This window comes from Gambusia affinis, linkage group LG05 (assembly GCF_019740435.1).
Source record: "Gambusia affinis linkage group LG05, SWU_Gaff_1.0, whole genome shotgun sequence".
In the NCBI taxonomy this organism is placed as follows: domain Eukaryota; kingdom Metazoa; phylum Chordata; class Actinopteri; order Cyprinodontiformes; family Poeciliidae; genus Gambusia; species Gambusia affinis.
Window position 1 is genome coordinate 18805936 of NC_057872.1, and position 26114 is coordinate 18832049.

Genomic DNA, 26114 nt, shown 5'->3' on the forward strand with positions numbered 1-26114 from the left:
TTAATTTCTTTAGATAATGTTCTCTTGGGTTTTTTTCTGCCTTGAAAATCTCAAATATACAAACATTTAAATAAAGTTGGGGTGGAAAAGGTGTTTTTCTTTTTCACAGAACTTTATGTAATTGGGGGGGGGGAATGGAATGAATAGGCATAAAAATGCACAACTAATGCTGTCTGGACAAGCTGTGACAACCCCTGAAAGAGCCTGTCCAAACACACAAAACAAGCAGACATTCACAGCTGCTTCAAACAGCACTATAAATTAAGATGACTTCACCTAGCAGACAATACTTTGTGTCTAGAGAAGGCATAATGGCTGCTAGATTCTCACCGAATGTTAAACATGCATAGAAACAGCACTGTTTCATGGTACTTACACAGAAATGTAAACCATCATGTACTGCAAATATTTCATATTAGAATTAACATTTAGAAGCGTTCAAGTGTAAAATCCAACCCACTGATATCAACTGCCACTTGTGCAAAGTTACTGTAAGAGCTGGCTGTGTTAGTGTCAATGCTGATAGTAGTTGTGCTCTTTCAGCCACCTAATGTGCAGTGTGCAGCAACAGGTAGGAAAGGGGCTGCACTTTATTTGTACAGCTGGTAAAAACTCCCACCTGAACGATCTGGTGGAAAATGAGGGGGTTTTAAAGCTCCGGCTTTATGAACTTCAATAATTGAGTAAAACACAATTATTGAAGATTTATTGATCGATCCATCTATTTGGACATGTCTTTTTTTTTTAAAGTTAAATACTACAGCTTTAACACTTGTAATCACTCTATTTATATTGTGTAAAAGATGTGTGAGTGAGACATGGAACCAGAGAAATTAAAACAAGACCCAAGTTTATTAAAAAAGATTTATAATCTGTCATTAAATGCACAGTCAGACTAAAAAAGCTTAAAGATAGGCAGTAAAGTGGATAAAACAAATATACAAAGAGCTAAAATTAAATCACTGATTATAAAATATTAAGAAAGCAGTAAAAAAAAGCAAAACAGAAAGGAAATCAGTTTCTGAGGCGAGTTCGGCGCGACGTGCGGGAGATGGGCGTCGTCACTTTGGGCGTCTCGCTCTCTGCCATGACAGCATCTGAAGGAAGATAAAAGCTTAGTGAGACACTTCTGGGGAGCATTTAATCTTGGGTGGAAATGTTTTGGGTTTTTTTTATTGATTTTTGAGACGTTTTTATGAAATCATGTCAAGTTGATTAACTATATAAATAGAAATAAAAAGTGAGATGGTTGCAGACAAATTCAAATTCAGGACGTAAAAAAAACAAAAAAATAAAAAATCACAGCAATAATTCAAATACAATCATTTAACATAATGACGTGAACCATAAACTAATCAATAACATTACAAGAAATTATTCCCAAATTAAAAAGTACTGAATAGATCAAGCTTCTGAAAATGTTTATGCCCACATTAATGGTTCTAAGGGAGTTTGTAGATTTTATGCTACCATTATTAGCATTTTTACAGGAATTACTTATTATATACATCAGATTTTACCGTCAAGGTCTGATCTGCCTGTAGAGCTTGGACTACTTCTTAGCTAATAAAAAAAAAAAAAAGAATCCTGTCCACTCATAAACCTCCAGCACTGGTGTTTGATGGATTTGGTCCAGTAACTCTGAACTCAGTTGTTCAGACCTGAAGGAACTTCTTTTGAGCAAATTTTATTCGTAGCACCAATTATGAAAATACAGTAAACAAAAAAACTTTGTTGGGTAATTAAATGAGCACAAAAGCTGCGTTAATGAGGTGCCAAAAGAAGTCAGAATATTGAATTAGTTCATTCAATATACAAAAACAAAAGTTTTTTGGCATCTAATTTGGACAAAATTCTTTAACATTTATGATGTTTAATGGTCAATACAACATATTTAGTATATTAAATCATTAAATGAAAAAGAAATCACTCATGTGAACATAAAACATAAAATAGAAAAAAATTATCAATTTAATATGGATTTATTTTTAATTACACAAACTGAAAATATTCTAAAAGTCTCACCATCCTCATCCTCCTCTTCGTCGCTGCTGAAGCTGATCACTGGTTTCTTAGACTTGCGTGATTTTTGAGGCGTAACAAAACTGTCATCGCCGTGGCTGGAGACCAACGACTTTGTTTGACCTGTAGGGAGGAAAAATATTTCCTTAGTCAGTCAGTTTTTACACATGTATATTTTATTAGTTTAGGAAACGGAGTAAAAGCTGTGAATTCAGACCTCTCCTTTTCTGACGGCCTCTGGTGGGTAGCAGTGTGCGACTGCTGGTCTTCTCTGAAGTTCCTTCTTCCCCTTGGTTCTCTTCCGTCTCAGGACTTTCTACGTTCTCCAAGCCCCGGGTGTGAACCGCCGTCAGCCTCTTCTCAAAGTCATCTATCTGGGCCTGATTGAGATATTCATGATTACTAAAGGAATAAAAATAAATCTTATCAAATAAAGATTTATTTGAGTAGCTTAAATGAGCGATTCGTACACCTTAAATTGAGGTTTGGCTCCACGACGAAGCTTGGCTGTGATGGTGAGCAGAGGCTGGTAGACTCCGGATTCGGTTAGCTTGTCGCTGTAACATTCCCAGCATTCCTGCAACCTCTTAAAGCCACGCTCACACATGGAGAGCAGGGACAGAGACATGGCCAAGTCACACCACTGGCGCTCAGTTCTGCAGAGACAAGAGCATGAAATGAGAGGTTGAGGGATTAGAAAATAAACCTGATTAGCAACATAATGCACAGTAATTCTAGACTCTGAACAAAAAAACCCTCATTTCTGATAAACATGTCATTGCTCTGACATTTGGACCTAATCTGATTTCCAGGAACCTTTTATGCCCAAATTCAGTTTTCCATTATATAATATAAAATGTCCTTCCTTTGAGCTCTGCGTATGTATAAAGAATGACTCAGAGACTGAAGCCCGGCCAGAACAGTCATTGCATCTACTCTCAAACTACACATGAGGCCGTTTCCATGACAAAAGCACTGAATAGGAAGATGTCAGCATACATGACTGGTGAAGCGAACAGTGAACTTGATTTAATTGTTAAACTTTCTTTCTCAGAGTTTAAAAAAAACAAAACAACACCCACTAATTATCCACACATCCACCCCCACATCTCACACAATGAAATGCTGTAGGACAGCTTCAGAAATTAGGAGTGAAACTATTCGGAAAGGAAAAAAAAAAAAATTAAATCACGTAAAGAGGCAGCAGCAGGAAAACAAGGCAATTTGTACTCACTTTGCAGTTCGGAAGCGCTGACACAGTTTCTCCACCAAAGATTCAGTTTGTCTCTCTTTAGTGATGTAGGAAAATAGCTGTCTGTGAAAAATACCCAAAACTTCATTTAGCACGTTCAAAGCTTGAAATGCTTCTGCCCAAACTAGGAATGAAACAATTAACTGTGATTAATCGATTACTGAAATCAACTAATTTAGTAATCAATTGTTAGATGGAGTATACAGACTCATAAAAGGCAATTTGCTTAAAAAAAGCAGTAATTGAGAGAAAACTGCACAAAAAAAATCTATACATTTTGCAATTAAGATAAAATGCATAATGTATACATTTTGCACCTTTGTATTTAATTTCAGCCAAACCTCAAGTGACAGTTTTAGCTTCACCCAGTTTAGATTTATTACAACAATGCAGTTATTGCAGCTTATGCAATAAAATATTAATTTTCTTATTCAAAAAAGGAAGTGGATAGTTGTTTTATTAGTATCCTTTAATGTATTTCTATTGTACTATGGAAAAGGCTTAAGTGGTAAAATTAAAAATCTGCAGAATGCATCATCTTTTTCTAACGATTAACCATTAGAATAGTCTATAGATTAACCAATTATTAAAATAAGTTATTTGCATCATTAGTCCAAACCTTAAATTGCTGTACATCATTCTGTAGGCAGACAGTGAAAAAGTGTAAAAGTATTCATACCCATTGAAACATCAATGTATGTTTGTGAATTTATTGTGACAGATCAAAGTTGCACTTAATTTTGAAGTGAAATGAGAAACATTCGTTAAAACTAATTAAAAATAAAAACCTAAAAAGTTAAACATATGTATTCAGCACAGTCAGGACGAAGACTTTGCAAAGAATGGCGAAATGTCTTCATGTGGATGTGCAAATTAACTCAGCCTCGATGGAGAGGATCTGCATAGTAATTTTATGAAGTCTTACCACAGTTTGATGCAGATCTAAACGTTTGCCATGTTATTTCTACAAAAATCAAGGGGTGTGAATACTTTTTCAAGGCACAGAGGTGAATAAACAAAGAGTTTCTGTGCCTCTCACTTCATGATGGTGTTGAAGTCCTCGGAGCTCATTCCTCTCTCTGGATCCGAAAGGCGACTGATGATGTCTGGCAGCAGGTTGTAGATGGCGTTGTCCTGATGGACGACAAATAAGGTTAAAAACCTTTCAAAGCTGCCAGCTTCCACTACAGCCTCTGTGTGTGTGTACCTTAGTGGCCAGCTCATTGAAGAAGTTTAGAGCCAGGCTAATGATGTGCGGCTCTGGGTCAATTAGCAGCACAGCGACCTCGCTGACTTGGCCTTTGACCTTTAGCACATCCTTAAGGACCAACTGAGTAAGAACTGTCACAGCCGTCTGCCTCACAGATGGGACCTCATCACTCAACCTAAACATGACAAAGAGAGGAGAGGGGAAAGAACAATGAAGTTAACGATCTGAGAGTCAGTTCTTTACATTTTTAATAATAACAAAAAAAGCAATCAGCAACAAAAGCCAATTTAAAAATCAATGTTCAAGACAACAGCCAACGTGCGCAGTTGCTCCCACAAACAGCCCAGTTTTAGCATAACCTCAAAGTTGTGATAAACAATTTACATACCACATAACATCGCTGCTGGCCCTTTTTGGTAACAAGAACTCTTTATGCGAGAGTTTCAGATGGTCATCTCTGAACTAAAATGCTGGTATCTGCCCAATTTTTAACTTGACACTCCAACTATTACATTTCTCGAACATTTAAATTCAAATTGGCTTTTTGGAAAGAATTCTTTTTTCAAGAATATTTAGGGCAAGTGTATAAAAGTTTGCGAAAGCATCTTTGTAAAAAATGCAATGAGAAACCTGGAATTAGATAATAAATAGTTATTTTCAGCTAAACAGAACTACACCACCAGGTCTATTGATAAGATACAATAAGTAAACGTGAAAGGAAAGTCACTTCTTATCAGCTTTTCTTCAAATAAAAAGGCAAAAGTCATCCAAATCTTAAACAAAGTGACACCTTATTGGCTGGCTGCTTACAATGGGACTGGACAGGTTGCGGCGGGGCAATCAGAAACTAATTTGGCTTTACCCTCTCCCAAAAAACACAAGAACAAAAGCAGCTCATTTCCCATTTCTCATTTGCGCCAAAGAGCAGGACTCCTGGCAGAGGATCACACACTTGTACATGCTACTTCCACATGCCAATGCAGAAGCTTACAACAGCAGTGAACAGGGTAATTAATTCTTAATGCGCTTATCAGGAGGCGCCAGGGCAGCAGCCTTGAGAACAGTGGAGGTGTTGGTGTGTGGGAGACAATTAAGAAAACTAGGAAATGCTTATCGTGTAGAAAACACTGAGGGCAGTGAAGAATTAGAAAAGAAAATGTTCTACATGTCAAAACACCCCAATAGGAGCGTTATCTCCCATTATAATTAAAACGGCACTTCATCAAACAGAACAACTTCAGCCTCTCAGTCGGCTGAAATGTTTAAGTGCTTTTTAAATGCAAAGGCACAAACCTTTGTAGAATGCGTGACTTTGCCCAAATATTACTGCCGTCTCCCCGCTCAGCGTAATTACAACCTGCTGGTCAGAGTGGCGATTAAGCAGTTTGTTGTCTTATGGTGGCCTTTCCTGATGTGGTCTGAGGCTCCGCCCAGGTTCGCGTTTGGTAATGATCCCCCTTCTTAATCTTTGAAGGAATATTAGCCAGTTGTCATGGCAACCTGCAGGGTCCAAATATAAAGCCCACTATTGGAGTTTTTGACAGCATATAGATCATCTAAAAGTTTATTTCCCACTACCTGTGGAAATAAATAAATAAAGAGTAAACTTTTCCCATCATGTGGCTCAGTGGAGCATTCCGACAGTGGCAACACTCCAGTGGTTGAGAGGGACGTCACACCGAAAAGCGGTGATGGGATTCGGATGAAGAAGGCAGGAGTGTACAAGGATGTGTGTCAGTGGGTGTTTGCAAGGAGGAAAAGAAAAAAAACAAAACTTCACTAGCAGAACACCCACTCACATGACCCATGGAGTGGAAACATTTTTCTTATGATTGTTGATGAAACTTTTTAAAAGATAATGATGGTCTGGATCAACTGAATTATTTACGCATGGTGGACAACAAGCATTTGCCTTTTTTATTTGTGACTGATGCAGCTAAACAGAACCTACCTTGCATACAGATTTTGGGTCCAGGGCTCCAAAGTATTTGGAAAACGCACTGTGAGGTCTCCCAACGCTATGATGGCGTTGGCCCTGACGACGGGGAGAGTGGAGCGCTCCAGCACTGTGAAGATGAGGCGGATGTTGTCTTCACACACTGATGGGCTGAAATGAGGACAAAATAAAAGCATTAAATTGAATACATCATCTACAGGAGTTGAATTGTCCTCATAAAGGTGGATTATTTTAGTACTTTTTTAATTGAAAAAAGGAAACCAATCCAGAGACATTAGCCACAGTGATATTTGAAAAGTTTATTTTTGTTACTTGGAATGATAATGACTCGCATATTGAAAACCTACAATTCTGTTTCTCAGAAAATGCAAATATTGGGTAGGACCAACAAAAAACTGAAATAATTAATGCAAAGTGTTCTGCTAACTTGACTTATCCATTAGTCACTTACAGCTTACACAAAAAAAGGATACGCTAGAAAAGGTCGTGATGGAGCGATGGAGCACCCAGCACTCGAAGCTGGGTGCTCCGAGTGCTGCATCCAAACATAGCAATAGAAAGTTGAGCAAAAGGAAAAAGCACAAAAACGAGTACAAAGAACAGAGAATGTTGTATCTTTGAGAGAATTGTGAAACAATGAATGTGGAGAGTTTGGAGAAGATTTGCCATCTCATGCGCGTATATATGACAATGACCATAACATTTTTATTTTAAGACATTTCTGAACCAAAAACGGAAGCATCAGAAACATCTATTTAAAAAAAAAAGAAAAAAAGAATTTTTTTTTTATTTTTCTTTAGCCGTCAGTCAGATATAAATAGTGGAAAGAACTGCTGGAATATACATTACCATATAAAATAAATACATTTACATGTTTTGACTTTTTGAACTGAATTACTGGAAGAAGCAACTAACTTTTTAGTTCTAATTCCAATTCATTTCGAGAGTACTGTAATGAATTAAATATTTACATTTTTCAGTGTTCTTAGTGGCTCTCGCGTGGCTGCCAGCTAAAATGATGAATTTAAAATTACCTGCCCTCTGGAAAGCTCTGTTAACAAAAAATAAGCAACAAATGGCTGGATTCTCACAGTTTAATACTCTGACCAAGAAATACAAATTATTATATATATTCATGGTGAAATTGCAGAAAAGGAAAAAGGGAAGTATTTTACATTAAACTGAAAGTCAAACACCAGAGGGAGAACCCTATGATTAATTAAACAAATCAGTTCAGAAGAGAAGTCCTGTGGTTTTGGAAAGCATGTTTCTTTATTTCAGAAATATCATGTTATTTATATAAATTAAACAGCAACAAGGGGTGTTAGAGAAATGTCTTTCATTGGGTTTAAGATTTGTCCAAGTTTCCTAAAACACAGAATGACGATAATCAGCCATCATTTGAGGAAAAGTGCCAGGAGAAAAAAAAAGGCCCTTCAATAATTTTGATTAGAGATTTAAAAGGTTAGTGTAATTAAGCCAAAATAAAACTGTAGAAGGCTGCAATAATCAGAGAGAATACAAGCATGTCCACATAATCAGTAGACATAATTTCATGTAGGGGTAGAGATATCAACGTGTGTAGGATTGGAACGAGTTGAAGATCCAATCTGCTCAAGAAGAGACTGTGGGAATGTCTAGAGGGCCATTTTAATTCTGCTTTAGAATAAATACCTTCTGGTTTTAACAGTTTAAATAAGCTGAAACCTCAATTCACTTTCCCTTGGTAATAGTTCATATCACCACTAGAGCCATGTTCAGTTACATTAACATTTATAAATGCAAAGTTTGAATTGCTAGACTGTAAGCAAGAGCAGTTGAAGTACGCCAAGACAGCAAAAAGTGTTAAATATAAATGTACTTTTTCTTTAGAGAGGCTTCCTTTCACTGTTACAAAGTCAGTTTTATCTCGACTACACTCAGAGTGAAATTACAAGAAATCCTCCCCTCCAGCTACTTCCCTAATGGCTGTGATAATTAACCATTTTGCAGCCAATTTCCAGTCTTCAGAATGGTTCAATTTAACTTACTAGTTTGTCAGATTCATTGGACTCTCAGGATTGTATCATGGGGTCTGATTACACTCTGCACCACAGACACAAAACAACAGAAGGGATAAAGCCTCTATCTTATAGCAGTAATACAGCAAAGCTTAATGTGTAAAATACTCTACATTTAAAATAGCTTAATTCAAAGCTAATGAACTTATCCTTTCAGCTTGTAAAAAACACCCAAACACTGGGTGCATTGTTTATTTTAAATGAAAACCTTTTTTTTCCTTGGATGTATAATGTAATACAGAAGAGATTCTGGGTGTATTGGAGAGGGTTATGACATTCTTAAAATATATTTTAAAAAAACATTACTTGTACTAAAAACAATGCAAATATTTATGTCAAGGTAAAGATGAACCAATGAATTTGTTCATAGCAACAATTCTATACTATTTTCATTGTTTTACAAATTTATGTGCCAAGTGTTATACCACTGCTGTTCATAATTGTTTTAAATAACACTTCCACGTTGGGCAAAACAGTTCGAGACTCAGTTTTTCTCTTGTCTCAAGAATACCAACATATTAAATAACGACTCAACACAAGTTGGGGGCAAAATGGTGCAAACTGATAAAAAAAATATTTTTTTTTAGAAAAGGTGGCTGGCTCCATTTTCCCCTTATATAGTGATGTCTTTATGATGGAAAATTGTAATGTTCAAAAAGTTTTAAAAAGCTTCCGTCGTTCCACCTGATATTTGACAAAACATTTCCACACCCAGGAGTGATCCTAGCAGCTTAATTAATGTTAATGGGAAAGTCTAAAACATTACCAAACTAATCACAACTTTACCAAAGGGATAAAAAAAGATTATATACCAAATGAGCTTGACTATACTCACTTAAGTTTTTAAAGAAAATCTAATAAGAGATAGAACTAATGACAAAACTGGCAACAATCTCTACAAACTTGGTATGATAATCTGGAGTGCAAATAACACAGTTATGCAACAATTTTAATGAAAACAAGAACAGGATCTATTAATTCAATAATAGAAAGTCCACATTTATTTCTTCTGCTACAGAAAAAAAACTGTTTATCATATGTCTTGCTAAATTTAGTAGTAGCTCTCAATTGTTTATTTCACAAAACCTTCTTGCCAATCTGTGAACTATGTAGATTTGAACAAGCTGATATTAATTTCTTAATTCGTCAGGCCAAAATGAATAAAAAGGACAAAATATTGGTGGTTTTTAAGCCTTAGTTCTTTGAAATATTTGTATATCTTGGAACACACTCTTTAACCGATGGCAAACTTAAAATCTTAAGTCTTAAGAAGTACGCTCTGATATGTACTCCAACTTTAATAAGTAACACATCTGGCATGCAAGATGTAGCAATGGAAAAAAAGTGGAAAACACAAACAGTTCAGTTTCATTAAAAAATAGATTTGTAATGAATAAGCAAAATAGTGTGGAAACTAGTTTTCACACTTTCCATATTTATTCAGACCTGGTAAACACAAAAATTAAACTTCATACTTTGCAAGTTTAACAACCTGCATAGTGGACTTGCACCAAGATGTCGGAGCTAAACAGATGGGCCGTCAAATTGGCCAAAGATAAACTAAACTCAAAGTTTTCTAGAACAAACAGATGGAATAAAAGATGCCCTACTGTCCAAGGTTAAGAAAATGGTATAGCGAGTGTGTGAATGTTTATTCAGCAGTGTTGCATACCTTATCATCATGTACTGAGACAGTGCCAAACAGGCAGCAGTGGTGAGCTGAGGGTGGGAATAGCGTCCTGGAGAACTGCAGACTTTCACCAGCAGAGGAAGAAACGCACTGAGCAGGTTGTCCTCTAAACAGATTGCAAGATAATAAATGAAGTCGATTTAAACACAGCTTGAAATGATACAGGAAGAAAACTGGCAAGAGTTTTTATTTACCAGCCAGTAATTCTGTTTCACAGATTTTTCTGATGAGCTCTGCTTCAGTGTCTTCAGCAGACGCCCCAATCAACCCGAGCTCCTCTTCCATGGCACTTTCATTGGCCAGCTGCTGCTTTAAGAAAAAAATAATAAAGTCAACACCAAATCGGCTCCATAAAAACTCAAAAATGCCTCAACATCCTATTTTAGATTTAAATAAGCTGAAACCTCAATTCACTTTCTGTTGAGTCATACAGATATTTAGCTGAAGAAAAAGTAGCTCATCTGGTTGTTTGCTTTTATTTAATCTAAATTTGACTCAAATACAGGAATCTAAAAACTTTTAGTTCACCTTCTTTTATTCAGCCGGTTTTTTCATTTTTAGATAATTATAGCTAAATAGACCTAGAGAGAAACATTTTATCATTTCAAAACTGTTAATATTCTAAGTCACACTGTTAAGTGCTAATAAAGTTTCGCTGTAATTGAACTTTTCTAAATGTATAAAGCATAGAAATGCAACACACTTGAACTCTCTTCCATTCATTGGTGAATTTATCAAATGTTTTCTTGTGTCTTCCCACTGCTATGGGTGTGGGCTCAGCACCTCTAGCATGTCCTTCATTGTTCAGTTTCTTCACGACTCGCACAAAGGTTAAACGCATATACCAACTCCATTTGTTCAAAAACAAAAAAACTGAAAAAAATAAAGCATGCCCACTATACATAATTCAACAATAAACACAGTCTCTCTTCCACTATGAAGTTCAGTCTTGTATTTTTATGAGACAGTAAAGAAGTAACCAAGATGAGTTTAGAAATTACAGAACAAACTCCCACGCTAATTAAGGGAACATCTATCCTCCTTTCTTCTGAAGGACTGAACAATAAGAGCTGTCACTAATCTGTCACTAAAATGAGTCTCATTATCAAGCCACCCAGTAGAGACCCACTGATTGAAAAATGTCTCATCTCACAGCTGGTTGGATGAGGTTTAGCTTTAACATTAAATCATCCATAGAGGCACTTTAAGTGATCTTTTCCAAATAAAACAGATTATTACGTATAAAAACCTGGTTGGAGTTAATTAATGTTGGGTCTGATATGGATTTTAATCTAATTATTATTACCAATACAATTAGTTTATTATGACCAACCCAGCTTAAAAAACAACACACATAATGATAATATAAAAACATCCCAGTCAATATCAACAGTCATTCCTGTAATCATTTAGGCATGTCGTTGTGACTTTAACAGTATTAAAGTACTTCTAGCAGGACATCAAAAAGCAGCTTTTGTTGCAAGTGAAAAGCCATTAGTCCTGTGAATTGGTGTACATGTGTTATAGAGGTGTTGTGACTGATTAAGCTTTCCACATCATTGCCTTGATGGTACTGAAGCCAATGCTTGGCTTTTATTTACTGATTTTCCCTCTGCCGTTAATTACTCTTGTAACGTAAAAATAATTTAATCAGTTTAAGATAACTACATTTTGTGAACTGGATTATAGCCTTACCAACTGTAGTATTGAGTAGAGCTGAGGCATAAAATTGTTCAATGCATATTTTATATCTAACAATTGCATTGTTCTAACAATATAGATTCAATTTGCCAACGCAAAAGTTAAAAGTCGATTTTAAATGGCCATAACCCAAATATAAAATTTCCAGAAGTGACATACAACATTATGGATAACAAGTAAAAAAATTTTATGCTTTCTAAACAGATATATTGAACTAAAAAATACAATTTGGAGCACTTTTCCAGAGTGAAAATAATAATGAAAATAAAGTTCACACTATTGGCTCCATCTCTTCTGAATCAGTTAAAAAGTGATTCAGACAGCACAAAGTATCATCTGTTAGGCCACTTCTATCGTCAGAATTCATCCAGATAAATATTGAACTTTAATAAAAATTTACTTTACGCGACACGGTAACAATGTTAAATGTAGCTTTATCATCTTAGGAGATTTTCGGAGCATGACCTCAGAGCTTTTGTAGAGTTGTTATACTCTGTGGACATGCTGCAAATCTATTTCACAATAGAAAAAATAAAATTACCATTAAAACCCATTAAAAGCAGGGAATATTAGAAGAACTGAGGGATTTTCTTTTTAGTAAATTAATTTAAAGAAATTGCACTGTAGAAAAATAAAAAAAAATTTCAATTGTATAACTTGTCTGATGGTCTAATTAGATATTACATAACACTGACAACATTAACCCTTACAAAATGGCAGAAAGTAGTTTGAACACAACCATAACTAGTGGGTTTGTCACCCATTTTCCAAAAGCTCTGTATTGTGTGGAACACCTGTACATCCGCTCATTACCTTAGCTTTACTGCCTGGGCCTTTCTCCTTCTCCTCCCTCTCCTCTGTCTCTCCTCTCCTCCTCCGCAGCTCAGCGCTCACACTGCGCTCAAGATGAGACACCTGCCAAAAAGCAACGCATCCGCAGAGCGCCAGCAGCTGGGCCAGACACACACAGTTCACTGCAGGAGAGAAAACATGTGGCCATTTGTGATTAAAGGTGCGCTGACAAATGGCAGGAATAAGCCTTGTAGCATTTTGTAGACAGCAACATGGTAGACAACACGACTAACCTTGTTCTTCTTGGTCACCGGAGTCTTGAGATGCATCATGGATTTGGCCGACATCCTTGTTGACTTCACCGCCTTCAGCAATCTGATCAAGTAAAAGTCGAGCGCTTCTCTGGAGCAGCCGGGAGCACAGCTGGTCTGGGGACTCAGCCAGGAAGTAGATAAGACGGACGGCCTGTTCCATAAAGCTCTGCCAGTAAGGGTCTTCCATCACCACACCTTGGACACAAACAGTGGAGACAGAAACATTAAAGGAAGAAGCCATGTCTGGAAAAAAGGTGGAAAACAAAAAATCCAAGGACGCATTGTTTACCGTCAGCAACAGCCTGTGTAAGGCAGGTAAACAGCTGATGGTCCTGGGGGAGTCTGAATGGAGCCCCTTTTGATTGCTATTGGGTAGACAAACCATAACAGGACAGACTTAAACTTTCAGATGTAATTAGTCAAAGCCTGGGCTTTAAGGTATTCTTAAAAATTACTTTTTATTTACAATGCTTTTTAATACTATTCACACAACTAACTTCCACATATTGTCATACAAGAGCAACAAACTGTTTTTTTTTTAGGGGTTTTGTGTGATCAACCAAAACAAAGTGGTTCAAGTGGAAGAAAACACATAAAAAAAAAATTAAAAAAAATTTTTACAAACAAAACTCTGCTAAGTGTGCCTGTATGTATTCAAAATAAAACCATTTCCAACTTGCTTCCTAAGTCAAAGAATCAAGAGTCCACTTATATGTAATTTATCCCAGTATAGTCACTGTTCTGTTAAGGCTTTGACCAAAAGACAGTTGAGTGTTACATTTTTCATCTTCGACAAAATCCTGTTTATTTAAACTTACCCTGACATGATCAGTGATACTGCAAATGGTGATCACTGTATCTCTTGCAAGAAGAAAGTCTTCAGTCACTTTTTCTCCCAGAGCCACAGAACAAAGAGTGTCCAAGTTACTGAGCACCACTTCTCTCTCTGCCCTGTTGTGGTCGCAAATAGAGATACTTGTTGAAAACTAGAACTAGAGTACACATTTCAGAATACCAAATTATCTCGTCTTCATGCAAAGTCGGGTAATAACACTGCCCCACATGACCTCAGCTACTCTCTGCTGGTTTTACCAGTTCTAGGCTGAGCCCAGATCTCACATGTAGGAGGACGGGTTAGGAGAAGCACACAAGGTTTAATAGGTTATAAATGCTGCTGATGCTGGATGAGGAGAAAAGGCAGCGTGGGTGGACAGCAAATACTCTTTACTCGCTCACTCTTCCCCAAAGAAACCATATTCTTGGAGGTAGCTGGAACGGGGAGAACATATTTTACATATATAAAGATATATTCATATATAAATAAAAAATAAGATAAAAAAGGCCCTGGCAAGAAGCCAAGTTTTATGGTCGTGACTTCAATTACAATGAAGAGGAGCAGAGGCTGGGCTTGTATTCTGACTAATGAGGATTTGCAGAATGTCAAGTAGCTGAGGCAGGACTGAAATGTAAAGAGAAGAGTTGTTATTCAGGCAGGAATAGCCTGAATATTTTCAATGTATTTTTACCACAAACCTGCTCAAATCATAATGGCTACATTTTCTCCCCATCAATCCGACTGTGCTAAACATCAGTGCAATACGTCTGAGTACAAGTGAAATAATTGTTGATAGTTTGAATTGATGACATTAGATAAAATGTCATCTAAAGAAACATTTGACATTTGAGTTAAATTGCAGCTGAAATGTAAACCTCAATTTATTCCTCTGACATACAAATCCCATTTAGCTTTTATACCTACTAAAAAGCACAGAAATGATTCTAGGTAAAGATTTATTACATAAAATAAGGAGGAGTCATTGTGCAGAAACCTTGTGTTACAAATAAAAATATTGAAATATTCAATTTGGTTGATATTCAACCTTTACTCCATGGTATACGAGTAACTACCATACTAACTTTGTACTCTAAACAGATGTTATTTAAATTCAATGTGTTATTTTAACTGATTTTTAGCACTACCACAAGAAAACTGAACTTTTTTCCATCCAAAATGTTTGTTGTATTAAAAGAAAAGAAAATGTTGAGTAACTTACCGTGCTGCCATGCCCAGCAGTAACACTGCAGCTCGTTTGTGTAAGACAGAGGCTTCTCGTTTACCCGTAAATCTCTCCCACAAAACCTGAATTACGGTGGATTGGAGATGGCTGCCACTGCCAAAGAACTCCTGCACCTACAGAGACATTTACAGTTACAGCTCTCTGTATGTTACGGGACCAAAAATATTTCTGCAAATTCTCCCAAATTAATATTTTGTCACATTTAGACATTTTTTATGATCTTGGAACTACAGTACTGCTAATTAATCCAATGATTCATATAATAATTACTCACAATTTCCTCAAGACACTGGATAGTACCCAGAGATGCATCCACCATGAGCTCAGAGAGACTGTCGACGAGAGTCTGTGCTTTCATCCTGTTAAAAAGACCAGAAAAACGGCTGGTTTTTCATTTAAAAAGAAAACCACAAAACACTGAAGGTTTTTGTTGCAAGGCAGAATAATATCCAACAGTCAGCCAGACAAAACAATTTCATTCTGCTCTAATCCTCCAGAAATAACCACGCAAATAGACGATTATATGCCAAATGTCTAAATTGTATAGCAAACCACCAAGGATGTGTGTTCTAACAGGGGTTTATAATATCCACAAAAACAGCTAGAGGTGTAGTAAAGTTTAAGTGTTGAATCATTTCTAATCTTTAAAAGAGATCTTGACGAACATTTCCATAGGTAACCTAAAGCCTCTTTTAGGTTTTCTTTGAACTTTGCTTTTCTTAGTTACTTCCATCCTGGATTAAATTAAAAAATTATAGTCTGCCATGTAAAATACATTGTAAACCTCAGCACACAACCATGCTTAAAGTGGTTAAGCACACACCTGACTGTGTCTCCTTGCGGGTTCAGGTACAGGCGTCTGTAGGCTTGAACGACAGCATCTTTAATGGCAGCATCCGTTGACCAAACCAGAGGCAACATCTTCCTCACTCCACTGACAGAGTTGGCAACACTGAATTCGTGCACCGTCACACAAAACTGCACTGCTTCTTGGACAACTTTAAGCAGAATAAGGAAACAATAAATAAACATGGCATCATAAACTTGATGTAAACAGAATCTACTCAAAAATTTGGGAAAGTAAAATGACAGATCCCGCAGTGAAAGTGGACATCTACCTGAAGTTGTTTTCAAATACAGCATGTTGTTGATGACAGATATTGCTTGTTCCACTTGTAAGGAAAATGTTTCCATGTTTCTGAGGTACTGCACCAACATCTCCTGCTTCTTCAGGTCCCCCTCATCTCCCTCTTTATCGCTCTCTCTTTGTGTGGTTGGTGGCAAATTCTGACAGACATCTGAAGCATCTTCATCAGAGCCTGGGGCAAACAAGAGAGGTAAATCACCCAGTCAGTGAGGGCTCCATGTTTTTTTTTTCCTGCAGGTGCAATGGGGGAGCTTGCCGATTTCTGAAGGGTGCTGTGAACTCATTATAGGTCTCTAACACATTCAACCTACAGTCACCAACAATGTGTCTAATGGCACATTAGACACATTGTTGGTGACTGTAGACACAAGAATGTGTCTAATAAATATAGTATGTGGCTTTGTGGTGATACCATTCATTACAGTTATTTAAAAAACAACAACAAAAAATGTGGTCTTAAACACCCACACTTGGCATGGTGGTAACGGAAGAGGCAGACAAAAGAGGCATTTTTACACTTGGGCGTCAGATTCCTTCACAACAGGAAAATGTGGTTGTTTTTGTGGTAGAAGGGGAAGTTTTTGGGGGGGGTTTTGAGAAAGAAAAAAAAAAAGAAAAATCTGTTCTCATCTAGGGTCCTGAAAATGATCAGTCAGGTCAATGGTTTGACAGTCATTGCTGCTGTTCAGGTAGTTCCCCCCCCCACAAGAAGACAAAAAACAGTTTATAGTTCACTGATTACTTACATCAAAGACTACTTATTGAGGTCTAAAAATAGTACTTTACGATTTTGCATATGTAAGAACTCCTGAGTGCTGTACATGATACATTTGTGCCCTTATTTGCTTTGCAGCATATTGCTAACCTGGTGTGACTCTAGTTCTTCTCGCTGACTACAGTGAAATATGAGCATAATGGATTTGTTAACTTTTTCTGAAAGTTCTCTGTTGAGCCTCAAACATGATGAATATTTTTGCAGAATTGTTTTTTGTGCCTGTACAGTCAAGCAGTACAAGCTCTGCCACCCACTGGTTTACAAGATGTGTAATGATCTCAAAGGTTCATCGCTTTTACCCATAGTAGTTCCTTTGTTATTGATTCATAGCCATATTCACAATAGACCTCTTTTAGGCTACTGTTTTTGCATTTAGATTACATTTAATCACAATCAATTTTTTATCAAATATTTCACCACATAGAAAAGAAGAAGAAAAAACAAAACAAAAACATTCTTTGAACTTTTATTTTCTTGGGGGTGCCATGTCTGACTGAGGGGGAGTTATTGTATCTTCCATCGCTGCCCTCGAGCCACCAAGGTACTCATTGCTCTCAATTTATAATCTGCTGCTTGAACTGAGCATTTTCTAAAGCTTCAGCCTAATAATTAAGTAACCTTTTAGCTTTTTCATAATGTGTGAAAAGCAGTTATGCACGCTACATTTAGAACAAAAGAAAGAACACAAAACGAGAATACATGGAGGTAGAAACTTGCAGGACAATTTACAGAGCTGCCATTATAAAACTCCAGAAAATTATAACCCAAGTCAACTAGTAAATGGTTTGGTGGGCCGTGGTTTTGTTTATGTGCAGATACATTCAGATTTGAATGAAGGGATGTTTGAGAGCAGAGTGAACACTTTTGAGTCTTAGTTGTGTTGTTTTTTGTAATATTAGATGCAGCCATGTCAATACCATAATGCTTTCCCATTGTAACATATCAATGTAATAAAATTAGCAGAGAAACTCACTTTTCTAGTCAAAGTTGTTGTTATTATGGCAAATAGGTGCATAAGTGAAAAATAAATGTCTTTGTAATTGAGCTGTCAGACCATCAACACGCATCTGTGACGTTGCATTTGAGTCAACATGAAAAAGGTTTAACTGTTTAATTAAATTACTTGTTTATCTTCTGAGATGACATTAACTGGTGGTGCAGGCAGCGTGAAGTGAAGCATAGCTTAGACGAAGGCTTGCGACAAATTACACTGTCATGTAGGCAAATATATATATAGAGAGAGAGATAGAAATAGAGAGAGAGAAAAGAAAAAAACTGGCCAGAGAAATGTGAAAGTGCAACAAAATGTTCATCTGGAATTTGAGAGAACGCTTAAATTTTGGGCAAATATGTATGCACTTAAGTCATTATAGAGATTAAATACTCGTATTACAAACTGAGTTAAGGCGAGGCTTTCAAACAGAAGAACATTACACTAAAGGTCAAACATATTTGATGGCTAAGTCATGTTGAGGGGCTGTACCTGTGGTTTTGATGCAGTGCACAAAATAATAATTGATAATTAAAAAAAGAATTTAAATCATCTGCAGATTTCTTATTTGAACCCCAAAATCAACAAGTTTGATCAGAGCAGAAATTCAACACATGGAAGTAACGAGGTTGACCCAAACACACAAAACTGGCTAAGGAATGGATACTGAAGGCCAACATTGAGCAAGACATTTAACCAAAAATATTGACTGGTGTTTTCACTCAACAGCAGACTCGGGCGCTAGCCTTCATTAAGCTTAGCTAAATACAGCAAGGGTTTCCAAAATCAAAAAAATATGGTCCAAAACATCAAGAAAAACCTTTCATTTACTAGGAAAAACATCCGAATACGATTTCAGACAGAGTAATTTCTTCTTTTCTACTTTGCTGAAATATTTCAAGTTTAATGTATTGTTGAAACATAGGTCATCCCTGCCTTAGAAGATGTTAATCAATTTAAATAATAAACTGAACTTGCCTACAATGTTTGATAACCAAGATCAAATGATTTTGAATCTGCCTTACATTTACAACCATATGAGTGAATCAACTTTTCATTAGCTACTTAAGGAGTGTGTGTGTGTGTATATATATATTTGTTCTTTTGTGCATTTTGTAAACCATTTTACTATTTTTATTAAAATAAAAATAACTTTTACCTTTGAAAATCAAGCCCAGTGTGTCCATTAAACTCTCAGGGGTGACTGTGGAGAGAGAGGCAAACATCTCTGATTCTGGGAACCAACTGTGAGCTTTTACGCAAAGCTTCACAGCATTCCTGCAGAGAGAGGAGCACAGACATTTTACCTGACTAATTCTAGGCTGTGTGACAGACCAGATCCATGAGCAGCGTCACCATCTATCAACCTCAACTGGTTATTAGCATCACCTGTATTTGTTGACACGGAGGTACTGCGCTATCTTCACTGCAGTTGCTCTGTCATCATCTTCTGGTTTTTCGTCCTCCACCTCCCCACCTTCGTTGTTCTCTTCCTCTGCCTCACTTGTGGGCTCCAGGGTTGTCCTGACAGTAACAAGAAGCTCAGGCTCCATAGCAGCCCACAGCTCAGTCGCCTTGATCACTGCGACTACAGCGAGGAAAAGGAATATATACATACATTTATTATATTTCAGTGGCAGCTGGTTGTGTAAAAGTGCCAAAGAAACATTTGAAAAAATGTATTGAAAGAGTAAAAATAGCAACAGAACAGATAACTATTTTTCTCAAATTAATTACGTGAACCTATTTCTGAAGTTTAAAAAAATTAAAACATTTCTGTTCAGACAGCAGCACTGAGCAACAATTAATTTACGATTTTATCTTTAAATTTAATTTGGAGGAAAAGGCAATTAGAACCGCTGATGTGTCATAATTCAAGCTAAAAACTATTACCGTCTTAGCTCATTTGCATGAATATTTTCACTAATTACATTTCAAACTATTAAAAATGCCAGACATAAATAAGTGTGGAAAAAAAAGAAAAAAAAACAACTTATGAGAAGATAAAGTTAGACCTTTGGGATTTCTTTTAATCAGCACATATTCATGTGGTGGGTTTATGGAAATTTGAATCAGCCCTCAGATTGTTAAAAGTAACAGCTCATGGATCACTGAACGGCAGCGAGACCAAAGTGGGCTTCTTGCATCAGACACACACACACCCACACGCACAATGTAAGCTCTATTCCAGAGATTACGCCACTGTGACTCTAAAGGAATAATTTGGATTGAGCCAAGTCTCTGTCGGCAGGCCCTTACAGCAGAGCAGAAACCCTCCTCTGCACTACCAAGATTACCTGCCATTCAAATGCAACAAGAAGCCAACACTCATTCAGTGAGCTCACATTCGCCTTGGTTTCATCACTGGGCAAAAAATAAAATAAATGTATGATGAAAGAAATCTAACAGAAGTAGAGAAATCTGAAGGACCATCACAGAAGCTGTGATTACCAGGTGCTTTTCCCTCCAGCTTTTCTTTCATTTCTCTGAGTTTTGCTGTTTCTGTTTCCAAAGGTTTCTTCAGATCTGCACTGCTCAGCTGAAAGATAAGAACAAAGCTTTGTGTTGAGAAACTTGAACTATAACCTCAATTCAAGGTTTAAAATCACACCAGTTTGAATTACCTTGCAGCTATAGGGATTGTGCGCAATGAAAGCTGCCAACAGCTGGATGGCGCTCTTCACTGCATTTATGGATTTGTCCATCAGGCGCCCAACGGCGAGCCCCATCACCTCACTGTACCTACACAGGGGCAGCGCCTGAACACACAAAAAAACTTTACCATCAGCTTTTATTATTTTGTCCTAAAGTTTCAGTGTTGTCCTGTAGAAAAATGTCAAACATTTCATATTTAAAATACAATTTAAAACTCAGTCTGTTTTAGATAACCAAAACATGACAACACATTGTCAGAATAGCTGGGGAACCAAAAATTGAACCTTGTGGAACACCATTAGTTCAATTATAGCATTCACTGTCAAAGTATTTCATAAAAGCAAAGTACCTTGCTGTTGACAATTCGTGTGTAAACTTGGAGCACGCGTGCTCTGACATGGGAGTGTGTGTCATGGAGATGTTCCTGCAATATGTCAAAGAAGCGGTCGCGGTCGGCTCTGCCAGACTCATCCAGCCCGTCGCCACATAGGACTCGTACAAGAATTTCTCCAAGCACCTCACAAACAGCAACACGCATTGTGTGGCTCTAGAAAACAAATGCAAATCAAACAGTTTAACATGTGAAGTTCTTTTTTCCCCCTCTACAAAGTGGAAAAAGTAAAGATACAAGATGAGTCTGCCCTCAGATTACCAAAGACAACAGTCACAGCTCAACGAACAGCAAAGAGAGCTGGGTGAACTTTTTGCCTTCTGCACACACACACACACACATACACATACAACACACACAAACAAACTGTCAGCATCAGCCAAAGCAATTACTCCACAGTAACTGTAGTGGAATAATTCTGGCTGAGCTAAGTCTCTGTCGGCAGGCCCTTACAGCAGAGCAGAAATCCTCCTCTGCTCTGCCAAGATTACCTGCCATTCAAGGCAACAAGAACCCAACTCTCGCTCAATGAGCTCATATTCGCCTTGGTCTCATCACTGGGCAGAAGATGAATGAAACGAAAACAAACAAAAAAAACTCTGCCAAGCTGTGCAAGGGAGGCAGAAGCTGCTGAAACAACAGAAGGTGTTAGAGATTGTCCCATATTTGTACATAAAGCCTAATGAAAACAAGTTCTTGGGTGAAAACGTGGGTGCAAATGAGGCTCTGTATGAGCTATATTGCAGTTTTTAATCCATATAATTTGTCATAAAGAAACAGGGATGGGCTGGTTATGTAGGTACACCATAATTTTTAAAGTCACTGCTTCAAAAATTTTCAACATAATTTGAAGTTGTTTTAATGAGATGCCAGAGAAAGTTTCTTAGTGACTATAGTTTTCTCCAGCTGTATGGAGCAAGAAGCAATAACAATCCCCTCAGCTCCCTGCTGCTACATACTGCCAGTCAGCAGCCTAAAAGATGGCAACAACACTTATCTAGTGCCCCCAGAAAGAAAAATTAGGCTTGGAAATATTTCTTGTCTCAGGCATTGGTGATGTAGAAAATAAAGAAGTGCCTCCCACCATCTTAAAGCTGTTAAAGCTACAGTTAGCAAGAATAGGAATGAAGGTCACTAGTTTCAATTACAGAATATAACCTGACTAAATACTAAACAGCATGTTCAAGTCTGAAGTATGACATTTTGCATCAATAAAATGAATACATTTGATAATATAAATATGAGTCAAGAGTTATGTTAATTTAGCAGAGCTGGGAATAACTGCTGAAGTTTGGTTTTAAAGACAAGCAATTAAATCATAAATATTGTTTTTCATCATGATGCAGTTTCCCCCAATGTATTCTAAGCCTGGTGGGCCACCAGCCTTTGCTTATGCCCCCACCAGGCTAAGCATGTCTCATTTATTTAATTAAAATGTTTGCATTTTTTAAGATTTTATTGTTGGTGTTCAGGTATTAATATCCCAATCTTTCAAAAAAACAAAATTATCAAGTCATATTTTAAAATTTCCTGTAAATTTACTCAAAAACACAATGGGCCGCTGGGTGAATGACTGCCCCAGCACCCAGCCTTAGCAAGTTTTCTGGGAAAAACCTTGATGATGTGAATAATGTAGCGACATCTGGTTTTTACACAAGATTATCAAATTACAAAAGTCTCAAACACATCAAAAAATGCATTGTTCAGAACACAAACCTCTCCTTCCAGGTGGGTGATGAGGACACTAATGTTGGGAATCATTAATTCTGGTACCAGGCCACTGAGTTCTGACAGGAAAGAGGAAAAAGCTTTGACACCAGAACCTTCTCTGGCAAGCTCTTCACTTGACTTCTGACCAATTTCCCTGAAGGACAAAAATAAGAGTTTCAAAAGCAGACCTCAAATAAAACTGAAGTTTAAAAGCATCAGTAAAGGAAAAATGTACCGACCTTATCACTTCTCCAATAATTGCCCTGACTCCATACTCTGTGCTCCACACAGACACAGCTTGTGCAAATACTGAGGACAACTGCTCAAAGTGTTGCAGCATCTGGATGACCTTTACACTGGCACCTGAAAGAATTCGGATAGCAACATTTAAAATAGAACAAATTTTAAACAGCAAAGATTGCCATGTTGTATGAACTACATTCACAAAATCCCAGGCAGCTGGGAAACAAACCTAATAGGTGGTTGTATTTGGTGATCAGTATGCCGAGAAGGTGAATTATACAATCTCTTGTTGGTTTGTTCTTGACATGACTGATGGTTGGATTCTCCAATAACTTGTAGCAGCAACAAGTCACACAGCTGTGAAGAATTCCAGATGATGTTTTAATTTTGTTCATCTAAAGCCCTGAGCTACTCAAGGATCAGTGTCCTGCCAGTTTTTAGATCCTATACAAACTGATTCAAATGCTCCCACTACATCCTCAGCATGTCAAAGTTCTGCATGGACCTGCTAATGAACCAGCATTTATTGTTATACCAACCTAAAGTTAAAAATTGTTAGGGCTGAAATGCCGACTAAAACAAAAGACAAATGGCTCCCTAGAAAAATTTGTTTGTGAACTGATCACAGAGGAAACAAGCAATTTCACATAGTTATGAGATTATCTTAAAAACTAAATTTACAATGAAATTATACATAAATAAATGGCTACAAGCAAGCATGTTATGTAAATAAATTAAAATCTGAGCCTGGCCCAGAGCTAAATTGACATTGAAGTACCTGATGAACTCCTCTTCCACCAGGGAGAGGCTCCAGAGAGAACGGATGTCCAGCTGAAGGAGCTGGACAAGAGCATGCAGAACCCGCTCTCTCTCAGAATCCCACTGCAGCAGTCCTTCTCCACCACCTTTACCTTTTTTACTACCCTGTTACAAAGAAAGCAAGGTCTTTCAACTCTACATGCATTGGACTCTAACGATTCCAAATGGAAGATAAAACGAAAAAAAAATCAAATAACAGAAACAATATCCTCAGATTACCAAAGATGACTGTTCATATCTGTCAAACCTGCCATAGAAACTACAGCCTTTTGTCAGCTGATACATAAACATTCACACACAAACGAACAAGAAGTTACACAATGTTTGACATCTTCTACATATCCCACGAAATTTCTCATCATGGGTATAAGTTATAGAAGATGGACGTTTGACTATAGGTGAGCCCTTACAGCAGTGTAATAAAGCTCAATCACATTACCAAGACTACTCACCAAACAGCTGACTAAAAACTACAGTTTCTAAGTGTAATCAGATCATAAATAATGCCGAGGTCTCATCACTGGATATGGTCACATGAAGAATATTCAAAAACAAAAGTCACTGACTATATCATTTAGCCACGAACAACTTTACCTTTACAGGTGCTGTGACAATACTTTGTCTGTAGGAGACACTTTCAAGGCTCTCCGTGAGTTTGCATAGCAAGAAGACACTCATTTTAACGGCATTTAGTTTTTCTTTGCGCTCTGCAGCTGAGAAGGTGGTGGAGGTGAGAGCCGCTGGCAGAGAAACAGCCAGCTCACTGACCACTGAAAAAAAAAAAAGAAACCAGTTAATGAAGCAAAGGGCTAAAAGGATGTCTATTTAAATACACATAAAACAGCCTAACCTTTAACAAGTAATTCCAAGGTATCCTCTTTCACCCCAAGCTCCAACAAATTAAAATGCCTAAAAATTAAAAGACAATAGCTTTGTAGTATTATTGTTGATGGTAATATTTACAAGAATTACATGGTAAGTACTTACTGCAGCACACTGTAACCTGTGTCAAAGTGTTCCAGTATACATAAAGGGCCTTGGCTTCGTAGTCCCATCTTGAATTCTGATGGAAACAAGTAAACATTTATTTACACCTTTACATTTACAATATTTCTACTCCTGGTTTCAAAAATTAATGCAAAAACTTCAAAACATGAGTGGAAAAAAGGAGTGGAGAACACAAAAATACTGTTAGGAATTTTCACGTTAAAGGCTGAGGTAAAACATACCTTAATTTTTGTATAAAAGATATCAAATGCACAAAATACACCAATAACATTTGGTTAGAGAGCACAAAAACTTGGGGAAGAGACAAATCTTCAAACAGTTTATTTCCAAATATTTTGTCAGTGAAACAGGAATAACAATAACACACAATGTAGTTCTGTTTTTTCTACTTTTTTAAATTAACACAGGTTATCCATTTGTTTAAGACAAGTAAGGAGCAAGAAATGGAAGAAATAGAACTAATAGGTTAAAACAAAAACGATCAGTTCACTACGATCACCATAATGCTAGAGTACACGAATTTCAATCATCCGTACAGACATAAGATCACATACAATAAAAAATACTTACTATTGAGATGGGATGGCAGTTGTTTTGCCGGAATCACATCTTGAACAACGTATTGATTAATACCTCCCGTTTTAACCAGATCTCCCACACACACTGGCACAAAAAAGTCCCACGACATCTCTGCGTAACAAAGAATTCATCAAAACTTTGACCAACTCGGAGACACAAATAAGAACTAACGTTACGGTCACTTCCAGATGTATTTAGCTCATTGTTAGCACTGGTAGAGGAACGTACTAAATGCATATGGGTACATAAAGTAGAAAATAAAACCAAGTTAAAAGCAGTCTTGTAAGTTGAGAAAAAAAACTTAGCTGTTATGAGTGGTTCAAGCCACTGTTACTGAAGCTAACACGATAATTAGCATAATCGTTAGCCTAAAACTCACTAGTCTTTACATAAGTTTTAGGCGGAAATTGTGTCAGAATGACCATGTTTACAACTTTAACAAGGTAAAAACACAACGTTACCTCTTTCCATGGCAGCACGTTTAAGTACTGAAAATCTCTTACGGAAAATTGCCTCCTGCCTCCCTTCCCACCGTCCGTAAACGGTTTCCGTCTGGAGATTTTCAAATTTGATGCCACCGCGCGCCAAATCAACGAAACGATGACGCATATCGCGTCAGACCTCGTTTGAAATTCTGACCCAATACCACCACCTGGTGGTCAACTACGCACAGTACATCACATAGTGGAAGCTCCCAGTTGAGCGAAAAAAAGACAAGAC

The 26114-nt window shown here is 37.1% G+C and overlaps 1 protein-coding gene and 3 non-coding genes across 5 annotated transcripts; all 4 read right to left on the minus strand.

Moving 5' to 3' along the window:
- Positions 1 to 833: 833 nt before the first annotated feature.
- Positions 834 to 26113, minus strand: ncapd2 (non-SMC condensin I complex, subunit D2). Of its 2 annotated transcripts, none has more exons than XM_044116911.1 (32): positions 25856 to 26113; positions 25386 to 25505; positions 24795 to 24870; positions 24658 to 24716; positions 24402 to 24577; positions 23767 to 23912; positions 23218 to 23345; positions 22985 to 23108; positions 22752 to 22899; positions 20994 to 21191; positions 20614 to 20748; positions 20441 to 20528; positions 19379 to 19577; positions 19149 to 19267; positions 16195 to 16395; positions 15900 to 16074; positions 15351 to 15435; positions 15053 to 15189; positions 13817 to 13949; positions 13288 to 13363; positions 12978 to 13193; positions 12706 to 12866; positions 10386 to 10497; positions 10174 to 10297; positions 6436 to 6591; positions 4482 to 4659; positions 4314 to 4408; positions 3257 to 3337; positions 2495 to 2678; positions 2240 to 2402; positions 2026 to 2145; positions 834 to 1097 (listed from the first exon to the last, which is right to left on the minus strand). In XM_044116911.1, exons 1-32 carry the CDS (start codon positions 26001 to 26003, stop codon positions 1015 to 1017), a joined length of 4344 nt encoding a protein of 1447 aa, XP_043972846.1. In that variant the 5' UTR covers positions 26004 to 26113; the 3' UTR covers positions 834 to 1014. The 2 variants fall into 2 exon arrangements, with proteins under 2 accessions (XP_043972846.1, XP_043972845.1); XM_044116910.1 differs by having other exon boundaries at positions 10386 to 10500.
- Positions 20064 to 20359, minus strand: LOC122831883. Its single transcript, XR_006370782.1, has one exon. It is a non-coding gene; the product is annotated as a small nucleolar RNA U85 (small nucleolar RNA).
- LOC122831881 lies at positions 21283 to 21598 on the minus strand. Its single transcript, XR_006370780.1, has one exon. It is a non-coding gene; the product is annotated as a small nucleolar RNA U85 (small nucleolar RNA).
- LOC122831882 lies at positions 24013 to 24333 on the minus strand. Its single transcript, XR_006370781.1, has one exon. It is a non-coding gene; the product is annotated as a small nucleolar RNA U85 (small nucleolar RNA).
- Position 26114: the final 1 nt, after the last annotated feature.

Coding starts and splice junctions, on each gene's coding strand:
- ncapd2 (XM_044116910.1), bottom strand. CDS start 26,003: ATGCGTCATCGTTTCGTTGATTTGGCGCGCGGTGGCATCAAATTTGAA. Junction 24,871..25,385: donor ACTGCCATCCCATCTCAATA/GTAAGTATTTTT, acceptor TGTTTCCATCAG/AATTCAAGATGGGACTACGA. Junction 13,364..13,816: donor GTATCACTGATCATGTCAGG/GTAAGTTTAAAT, acceptor TCTACCCAATAG/CAATCAAAAGGGGCTCCATT.